The sequence below is a fragment of the Sardina pilchardus genome, chromosome 11 (assembly GCF_963854185.1).
Source record: "Sardina pilchardus chromosome 11, fSarPil1.1, whole genome shotgun sequence".
NCBI classification, from domain to species: domain Eukaryota; kingdom Metazoa; phylum Chordata; class Actinopteri; order Clupeiformes; family Clupeidae; genus Sardina; species Sardina pilchardus.
The window spans coordinates 20,215,514-20,226,096 of record NC_085004.1 but is presented as its reverse complement, the minus strand read 5'-3'; the positions used below and the strand labels follow the sequence as shown (position 1 = coordinate 20,226,096).

General features: G+C 43.7%; 2 protein-coding genes across 3 annotated transcripts in view; one reads left to right on the top strand and one right to left on the bottom strand.

The window, feature by feature from the left end:
• Positions 1 to 90: 90 nt before the first annotated feature.
• LOC134095183 (AFG3-like protein 1) lies at positions 91 to 8,587 on the top strand. The gene is made up of 17 exons (XM_062548586.1): positions 91 to 326; positions 596 to 680; positions 794 to 874; positions 973 to 1,109; positions 1,450 to 1,599; positions 1,793 to 1,867; positions 2,016 to 2,140; positions 2,337 to 2,622; positions 2,846 to 2,983; positions 3,304 to 3,457; positions 4,212 to 4,319; positions 4,996 to 5,121; positions 5,293 to 5,403; positions 5,843 to 5,958; positions 6,421 to 6,621; positions 6,902 to 7,096; positions 7,308 to 8,587. Exons 1-17 carry the CDS (start codon positions 207 to 209, stop codon positions 7,518 to 7,520), a joined length of 2,421 nt encoding a protein of 806 aa, XP_062404570.1. The 5' UTR covers positions 91 to 206; the 3' UTR covers positions 7,521 to 8,587.
• Positions 8,588 to 10,208: 1,621 nt separating this feature from the next.
• Positions 10,209 to 10,583, bottom strand: part of LOC134096261 (dysbindin domain-containing protein 1-like) — a 21,804-nt gene continuing 21,429 nt past the window's right edge. For both annotated transcript variants that reach the window (XM_062550037.1, XM_062550036.1), the window contains one exon: positions 10,209 to 10,583. This exon is cut by the window's right edge and continues 569 nt beyond it. The gene's annotated coding sequence lies outside the window, so the exon portion shown is untranslated.

The following is a 10,583-nucleotide window of genomic DNA, read 5'->3' as shown; positions in this document are numbered from 1 at the left end:
GTTGTAGGTCATGTAGCTTTAACCAATCGCGTTGCTCGAATGTTGTCATTAGAGGAAAGTGTTGTAACTCCCTGGCTTTGTGGACGTTGTTGTGTTGTGTAAAAACTCAGCTCGGCATCAATCTCTATGGCACTCCTGCGATACGAATGAACAAGTAAAAAAATTCTCACCTCCGCGCAACGAAAACTACGTGGCCCACTGCAACCATGGTTCGGATGTTTGGACTGCTTTTGACGGCCTCTGGGCCCATTAAATTCGGATCAAATGCCATTGGAAAAAATACGAGCACATTTGCAGCGCTGAAATACTGTGGGTCGACGGTGACGGTAGGCCTATGTTCTTTTACTTTTTGTAGCATGCTCAAAGCAACAATGAAATTGCGAACAGCAAGTGTTTTCAGGTTTTATCATATTTTCACTCGTTTTCCTTTATGTAACTGACTACTTTTGCAATGGCTGTGAAATGCATAACCATTAGGAGTGGGTCTGCACTTTTGTTACACAACTTTGACCTGCCCCCTTTCCCCACATTCATTCCTGATTGGGGTAGGAAGAGACATATGTATGAGTTTATACAATACATTTTTTGTCAACAGAATATGAGGTTGAAGAAAAGTTTGTTACTTGGAGGAAGAGAAGTTACCAGTTTCTCCAGATTGCTTTCCGTCAAGCCCCCAAGAGGTAGGCTAAGCCTGAGCCAATGACTGGCGTGAAAAGCTCAACTATCAGACATACAGTTTCAGACTGAAATGTGAACTTGAAATAGTCCTCAGACACTATACTTCGGTTTGCAGGTTTTGAGAAGTATTTCCCCAAGAAAAGTGAAGATTCAGAAGAGTCTCCTGGTGTCATGAAATCATGCGATGAACCCAAAAGTATGTTAAATGCCAATTCATTTATTCATCAGTTAACAGAAGTTGCATTGCTTCTAACTATAGCCTAACAAATTCATTGGCATGTCTGATATTTTTAGATGTGAACTCCAGTGATCTCCTGCCAAGTGAAACTAGAAGAAAATTACATGGAGGAGACAGAGGAAAAGAAAGTGGCGGTGGACAAGGAGGGGGTGACAACGGCGGAGATGACAACTGGTGGACCCGCATTCAGAGGGTTCGTGTTGATGATATCGACACCACTGCCCTGCTGCAAAGCTTTTTGATTCATTGTGCGCTGCAGCAACTTCTGCCAGCTCAGGCTTAGCCCATATTTTCCATACACCTGTTGTGTAACTGTCGCGCCCTGATCTTAAATAATCAATGACATGTAACACCCATGTCTGACTTTGGGCTCTTGAGAATGCACTCTTGCCAGCTGATAGTAGCAGCCCGTGTTGGTATCAACAGTTGCTGAGTGGTACCAGGTTGAATGAAATGCAGTCTGCTGCGGACGTGATGACATGTCTGTGTCCACTCATTGGCTATTCTCATTCTTCCCCCTCTTCACTGAACAGGGAGATTTCCCCTGGGACAAGAAGACTTTCCAGCATGTGGCTATTGCAGCGGCTGGAATGCTGTCCATGTTTGTTTACTTGCACTTAAGGGAGACCGGAAAGGAGATCTCATGGAGAGATTTTGTAAACCACTACCTCACTCAAGGACTGGTGAGAACTTGTGCTTCATTTTGATTGTTTGTATCTCTGAAGAGGCATACTTGGTGGAGAAGAGTGCATACATTTTCCAAAATTGCCACTTTGGTTTAAGCAGTTTACTATTCTCATACATTAAAAGTTTACTAATCTTATTATTCAATGTTGGTGGTCGAATCCTGACTTTCTAAGTATGCTTACTCTACAGGTTGAGCGCCTAGAAGTGATCAACAAGCAGTATGTCAAAGTGATCCCAGCGCCAGGAGTGAGCACCTCTGACGTGGCAAGTGACATCACTTCCCCTTAAAAACCCACTTCCCTCCTATCAAACACTGATAGCCATAGATCAATTAGATTGTTAGCACAATTAGGAATTGTTTTAGTAAATGGTGTGTGTGTGTGTGTGTGTGCGTGTTTGTATGCTCCTGCAGAGTTTTGTGTGGTTCAACATAGGAAGTGTGGAGACGTTTGAACGTAACCTGGAGTCGGCACAGAACGAGCTGGGCATGGAATCTCCTCGCAACGTGCCAGTGGTGTACACCTCAGAGAGTGATGGGTATGTTCACATGCACACAGAGAAGACCACTTTAATTCTCTAGCACTAGCATCTCCATAGCTCATTGTTTACTGTTCCAGCTGAGTCCTATTGAAGTAATCAGGACATCAGAGGCATGTCTGTTTTGATTGGTTAGGAAAAATAAAGCTGTAATTAAGCCGTGTTGTTTTGGTTTACTCCCCTATCTCCTGTTTAGCTCTTTCCTGATGAGCCTGCTCCCTACCGCACTTCTAGTCGGTTTCCTGCTCCTCACTCTGAGGCAAGGGCCAATGATGGGAGGCCGTGGGGGCGGGGGCGGTGGGGCCCGGAACAACAATCCCTCCAGCATGAGTGAATCCAAAGCCAAGATGATAAAGGGCAACATCAGCGTCAGGTTTAAGGACGTGGCTGGCTGTGAAGAGGCCAAAGTGGAGATCATGGAGTTGGTCAACTTCCTGAAAAGCCCTAAACAATACCAGGACCTGGGAGCCAAAATCCCCAAGGTACAGAATTGTAATTAAACGAATAAGAATTGTAGTGTGTTCTCTCCTTCTCCTCTCATGAGAATACTTTGCATCTTAGACAAAGAATTTTCATTGGTGTTTCATTTGAGTTGGTGGAAAGTTACAAGCAAGGCTAGCAGCCAGTGGTGCCTGATCTCGTTACACATCAACATGCATGGTCTTGTCTTAATCCTACTGTGGTCTTGTTGTCTCTGCCCTCCAGGGGGCTGTGCTATCAGGACCCCCGGGGACTGGGAAGACTCTACTGGCCAAAGCTATGGCTGGAGAGGCAGATGTTCCCTTTATCACGGTCAACGGCTCTGAGTTCCAGGAGGTGTATGTGGGAGTTGGACCAGCTAGGGTGAGAATCGCCTGTCAGATACCATGGTTCACACATAAACACTGTAACACCAGCTTTATATGCAACTACACTTTGCATAAACATAGTGCACTTAGTTTGCACTGTGTCTTTTGAATAAGTGTTAAAGATCTTATTACACTGCCCTCAATATTACAACTCTTGAGTGTGATATGATTAGTGCTACAAATCTGAAAATGTGGAACAGATGAGTCAGCATTGAAGCAGTGATGGACAGAGGGGATCTGTGTGAAGATCCAATAAATATCCAACCATACAGTATAATGTGACAGATTCTCATGTCATTTTGCTCACCTTTTCAGATGAGAGACATGTTCAATATGGCCAGGAAGAACGCTCCATGTATTCTCTTCATCGACGAGATCGACGCAGTGGGCAGAAAACGGGGCAGAGGAGAGTTTGGTGGGCAGAGTGAGCAGGAGAACACCTTGAACCAACTGCTGGTGGAGATGGATGGTATGTATGGCTTGTTAGTTCGGGACAGAGGGTTTTTAACCCCTTTTGACCTGAAGCATGTTTTGACTTGACTGGATGAGTGTGTTGGTGTGACATACAAATGAAATGAATGCTATCGATGATCATCATTCGTTGGAGGGTGTTATATATGTGTCACTGACATCTGGGACAGTTTTAGGAGATTGACTTTGTGAAGTAGCTGCTTAGGATGAAATGCAGTCAGTCACATTCCTTCCTGAAGCTGCTATTCATGTATGTTGAGAGTGAAGAGATCCAAGTGGACGCTGGAAGATCTTGATAATTTCTATGGCCTGGCACCAATGTTCTCTGCTACTGAGCTGAGCTCTTCTGACTGGAGGAATGTGTTGGAAAAACATTGAACTAGGATCTTGCAATTTGTACTAAATCCAGTTTATATTTCTCAAAATCCTTTTAATTAGGTAATGTCTGTAATTCATAGCAGGCTCTGTGGTTATATAAGTCTACATAGCAAGCCCTCTTAGTCCAGTCAGGTAGTGTTAGGTTGTAATTAGTATTGCCTTTTATTTGCTTGCTTAAGACATTAAGCCATAGTTGCACCATTTGTGATGTGAGTGCTGATTGGTTTCATTTGTTGAATAATATGGAGTGAGATTTGCGTTGGTTGGATGAATGAAGTAGTGCGCACAAGTAAATTCCAATGCAAGTTGAATCCATAAATTGTAGAAGATCGGTCGAGGATTCAGTTTTTCTTCTTCTTTTTCGGATCTCCTAGGCTTCAACACCAGCACCAACGTGGTCGTCTTGGCAGGAACCAATCGAGTGGACGTCTTGGACCCCGCTCTGTTGAGGCCTGGCAGGTTCGACAGGCAGATTTATATTGGTGAGTATCCCGAACCCTGGCCTTTCGCCCAGAGAGATAACGACTCCTGTGTCTCTGCATTAGGATTACACAGAACCGCAGTGAACTTGTCTCGGCAATTGCTGCAAATCCACTCCTTAGCCAGCTTAAATTAAAGTGATGAAACAAGATTATCAGCTCTGCTGTTGCATGTGGAGCTACATTTCGGAGATTAGAGTTGGTTGTGTGGCGTGAGGGAGGACAAGGGGTACAGGTGTTTCCTACTCATCCCTGCGCAGGGATGAACCTAAGCCCTGGTCGCCACCTCAGAAAAGCTCTTTGGGAGCTTGCGTCAGAAGTAGCAAAGTTTTCATCGCTTTGAGCCAAGATCCTTTCTGTCTTTATTGTTCAGTATTCTTCACTGTTGTTGATTTGTTGTCTTTTTCTGTCAGATCTACGTGCTTTACTTAGCCATTACGTTTGAGCCATGTCCTCTGGTCTGGTTGAAAGCTATATTTACCCACCGGCCAGATGTGAGGCTGACATGGAAAAAGAGCTGATTTAGCGAGTGGCCCTTCTATTTATAGTTCTGTTATGTTATGTAACCTGAGCCCTCAATGAACTCTGGAGGCTGTGTTACCCTTCACTTCTAACGCTGATGTTATCTCTCACGACCGCTCACCTTTAACGTCTTTTCTCTCACCCTCATTTGTCACAGGTCCACCTGACATCAAAGGCAGAGCGTCAGTCTTTAAGGTGCACCTGCGTCCACTGAGGCTGGACTCCAGTATAGACTCAGATGCCCTCGCCAGGAAGCTTGCTGCTTTAACCCCTGGCTTCACTGGTGAGCACTGCTACCATTGGTCATCAGCCTAAACCACATGCATTAAACATATGGATCATACGAGTCCTCTAGAGGGTTTTGTTGCGTGATGCATGGAAAGACAGGGTTTAGTTACTGGTAGTAATATCATTTCAACTGCTCATATTAAATCATCAATTTGTTTATCCCCAGGTGCTGACATAGCTAATGTGTGCAATGAAGCAGCACTCATTGCTGCCAGACATCTCAACAAAGCAATCCAGGCTAAGCACTTTGAACATGCCATAGAGAGAGTTATTGGAGGTGAGTCACGTTTGAAAATGCTGTAATGAGGGGCTCTCTGGAGTGCTTTGTTCTCATTATTTCTGATAACTTCAGGGATTCTGGTATCATATTACATATTATTAAATGATAGACCACTGTATACCACCATGTTTGTTATTGAGGTCATAGACCGAAGCCAATTCTCCAGTTAGCTAGCCCATTCCAAAGTACACACACAGACACAAGCTTGCCTAAACAGTAATTTGACAAATCTTTCATTTTGTGGGAAGTAGCTGTGTAGTAAAAATTCTAATTCAAAAATCGATTTCAAATCACACACACACACACACACACACAAAAAGGTGGTCAGATCATTGAAGTCAGTTGTCAGGATGCAGGTCTGTATCTGAAGTGTTTTCACCCGAGCATGAGGTATCAGATTTGCATGCTAAGTGTGCTCGCCCATGCTCGCCCTCAGGCCTGGAGAAGAAGACCCAGGTCCTTCAGCCCACTGAGAAGACCACCGTGGCCTACCATGAGGCCGGCCATGCTGTGGTGGGCTGGTTCCTGGAGCATGCTGACCCCCTTCTCAAGGTTCATGTGACTCCTGCCTCAAAGTTGATAGGATCATTGACAGGAGATTAAAGCACTACTGCTCCTTGTATGAATTTCCACTAGCCACCTGTTAAGATTCAGTTTAAGATTGTTATTCATTCAAATCTGTAATATTGCATGAATATGCACGTACTTATATTGAACTTTGACCCTGATCCTGATGTCGGTGAGGTTTACCTGTATAATTATTAAGAATTGTAGTCATGGTTGTTACGTAAAGGATTATAAAACGCTTTTTGTCTGACTGACCTAAATTTAGTCAGTCTTTCATAGTTTTGTGGCAGCCTGTTAATATTTAACTTTGAGATAGTATGGTATGTATCTATACTAAATGTGGATGGTAAAAGATGTCTGATAGTGTTTGATTGTGTAAAGGTAAACAAATACTGCTCCGCCTACAGCAAGAGACTATAGATTTCGTGTTTTCTTTTTCACCCACAGGTGTCAATCATTCCTCGGGGTAAAGGCCTTGGTTACGCACAGTACCTGCCAAAGGAGCAGTACCTGTTCACCCGGGAGCAGCTGTTTGACAGGATGTGCATGATGCTGGGAGGTCGCGTAGCAGAGCAGGAGTTCTTCGGCAGGATCACCACAGGTGCCCAGGACGACCTGAGGAAGGTCACGCAGTCTGCCTATGCACAGGTGTGTCCCCTGTCTGACCTAGTGTGTGCCATCCCTGATGCAATCCAGCACCCACTGAAGCCCCTTCCTCCTTACACCCTCTCTTTCACTCACACTCATTTTTCTATGCACATTTTAATATAGGCTAACAACCATTCACATTAAAAGAACCCCAAGCTCTGTTGCAATGTCAAATGAATATACCGTATATAGAAATTGTGTATGAATAACATACTTTGTGAAACTGCAAGTTTCTGTTCGTTGCTTTGAATAAAAGTGAAAAAATTAAATCTTGTTTCAGATAGTGCAGTTTGGCATGAACGACTCGCTGGGTCAGATGTCCTATGACCTGGCCCGGCCAGGGGAGCTGATGTCCGAGAAACCGTACAGCGAGGCCACCGCGCAGCTCATCGACCAAGAAGTGCGCCAGCTCATCGAAAAGGCCTTCGTCAGGACACAGCAGCTCATCACCGACAAGCGGGACTTGGTGGAGAAGGTGAGAACTGGGGGAGAGAAATACACAGTGCACCGTGTTACATTAGAAGCTTTGCTTTCTGACAGGCTTTAGTAAAGTGTTTTCTAATGCTGTTTACATGTTTTGCAAGTAAAAAAAAAAAAAGTCAAAGTCAAGCCTAAAACATAGAGCCTTCCCTAAAACAAATGAATGGTTAAAAAAAAAACCCTTCTTGATTCCTCTGCTGCCTCAGGTGGGTAAACGCCTCCTGGAGAAGGAAGTGCTGGACAAAGGGGACATGCTGGAACTACTGGGGCCAAGACTCTGTGAGGAGAAGTCCTCCTACGAGGACATTGTTGAGGGCACGGGCACTTTGGAGGAGGACACTAGTCTACCAGAAGGCTTGAAAAACTGGAATCGGGAGAAAGAAGATCCCCCACAGCAGCTTAAAGAAGCTGTATTCTAGACGGGCATACAGCATGTGTGGTTTCGTGTTGTGTGGGCTTGGCTTCAGAACTTGGAGCCTGGCCTCCCTCCAGCAGGGTCAGCATAGTGCTATGGGGATATATATACGGTACTCAAGGTACTCTGTATGGCAGGAGCCAGGGTGGTAAGAGGCTTTGGTTTCAAAGCTGACCTGCTTCCCTAGATGGACACTTCAATTCCACTGACCCGGAATGTGCAATCATCTTTTTTTTTATTGTTATTCAGGTGCTGAATAGTACAATAATGTCCATGTTTAAAGTGGAATATTGTGCTTTGAAGATTGAGGTGTGAATCATATCATGCCTTGCCTTATAACACATGAGTGTTAGTGGTCACAACACTTTGTAAATAAGCTTGATGAAGTGGTCGTTCTGATATTGCGAAGAACTGTGTTGTGTTGAACAAGCAACTAAAAGAAATACTGTAAGACTGTTGGCCTGCTGTGTTGCCTGCTTTGCAAAAAATGTGTAAGTGAACCATGCAGTCTGTAGTGAGTGTGTTTGTGTGAGTACATACTGTATGTACGTTGTATGCGTGTATGTACATATGAGTGCGTGTCTGTATGCAGGCACATACAGCAGACAGATGTATGTAATGCCCCGATTCAGACATAGAGGAGACTATTTTGCCTGTCATTCTGTAATTACAGGCAAAATGTTTGGTGGTGCTACGATAGCCAACAATGTGTTTGTCACTTTAGATGCGCCTCTTATGTGTCTAATTGTAGACACCTGCTGGCACCAAGATGTACATTTGAATTGAATTCTGGTGTCTTTTATTAAATATGCTCCCCTGGTTTCTGACTTCCAGCGCTTTGCATTCCAGCTGGAAAGACTTGGGTTTCTCTGCTGTTAATCCAAGTGCAGTCCATTGAGGTTTTTTTCCAGTAATTTGTTACTGTTCATGCTCCAGTGGAAAAAAAAGCTGCGGAGACAGCTTTATCTGTGAATAAAAAAAAAGTAATTTGTACTTTAAAACGAGAAAAGGCTTGATATCGCTGAAGGATAATGTTGTGCATTAATAAAAATTAAGTTATCAACATTGCCATTCATCTTGTGTTGGTGTGTATGTGTGTGTGTGTGTGTGTGTGTGTGTCTGTGTGTGTGTGTGTGTGTGTGTGTGGGGGGGGGGGGGGGGGGGGGGGGGGGATGACCTCACTAAGTGGATCATCTTCCTGTATAGTCTGAAGGGGAGTTTGCATTTTTGCCAACTTTTTTCCATTTTGAAAAGGCACCAATATTTTGGTGTTCTATGACCTCGCAGATCAAAGTTCATGAAGGTCATGTGACTGCTCCCTAACTGTGCATCTTGAAGGGACAAACTGTTCTTTTTCACACAAGTGCCTCCTGTCTACCACTACAGTGGTCCCATTCTAGATTAGCCATAATGCACAGTGGCTATTCTTACCATGTTGCACAGTGAGATTACATAATGTTTCCAGTTTTACTTCTCTACGTTCTCCTCTGCACAATGCACACATTTTTGAAGAGGCATAGGAAACCTGTTCTCAACATTCTTACGATAATCATGTTATGGTTGTGGATGCTATGATGATTGCATGTGTTTTAGCAAATCTATTGTGAAAGATTAAATCTGTGCGTTAGTAAAGCAGTCTGATATCACATGACAAACCCACAATGTTTGCCTGGAAAATGTAAAGGGAACAGTTGACACAGTCTGTTCAATGTTCATGAGTAGCGCTTAAGTCTATGTTTAGACTTTGATAACAAACAGTATGTGCCACCAGGAAGTCGTGACAGCTGCTTTTATCATTACTACTGTATGGTTGTTGTTATTGTTACGGTTAAAAAATTTTTTTTAATTGTTTAAATGATTATTGGATTGCTTGCTTGTCTGTTAGACAACCTGAGTTTAATTTGACGTGCACCACACTACTCCCAAGGTCTCAGCAGTACCATTCAAACGGTGCCAAGACCCAGTTTTGGCCCGACTGTGCCCCCCTATATAGGTCAATGGAGGCTGTTCCTGCTGAGTCTCCATAGGGTCCTGAAAGCTGAAACTTGTAGCCCCTGTCTGTCTGTCTGTCTGTCTGTCTGTCTGTCTGTCTGTCTGACTGGGGGGTACACTAGCAGCTGGGTCAAAAGCAGTGTGCTGTCGCTGGGGAAACGGCAGCAAGCGAACAATAAAAGGCATGTGAAGCTCAAATGGACTGCAGTGTCATCGCCTATGTTTGTTTAACATCTTTAATTGCAAAGCGTAAAAGGGACAGAAATGAAGGGAGAGGGGTTTGTTTGAGAGCCACACTGTGTGTTTTAAGATGGGTGGTTCAGTTTGGGTGTGGATAAGTAGTAGGGCTACAAAATTCTAAATGTTTGGACAATAAACACGTCAACTTACATAATTTATCCTCCACCAAATCCTTTCCTGTGATTACTTGTTTCCCTCAAACCCCAACAGGGCGGAGAAAGGTTTTTTTGGGGTCAGCCCAGCCATCGGTGTGTGTGTGTGTGTGTGTGTGTTCTAACGCTTAGAGTAATGGTCTGATTTAGTTCAACACACAAGCAGAAGACCTCAGTGCAAAACCTTTACAGTCGTCTGACTCCTCTTTTGCTTCTGTTCTTACAGTCCCAAATCAATTAATTTGGCAAAAAAAATGCTGTAACAGAGTAACATAAACCTATTACAAATGCACATTCAACTGCAGAAGGAATTTTATTTGATTTATTCTTTTAAAACTCTTCTGCAAATTTTTACACGTGAGGTCCAAAAAATTAAATGCATCTCATGTATGGATCCCCAAAAGCAGTATATATATGTCTGTTTACTTTGGCCAGACAATTCCATTATGTGACTTTACCTGACAAACGCTTATGGGAAGGAATGCAGCAGAGTGCACGGTGGTCTTTTTATAATCGGCACATAGAATTTGAAGATGGCCCTGCTACTTTTAAAGGCATCATATTACATAAGAACCATATGGTTTAAAAATATACGTCCTGTCAGTTGGCATGGCACGTTTCAGCTTGTCTGGCAAGGCCCAATAAAGGGCGTTCAGGGTAAGTTGGATGACCCAGAGTGCCCA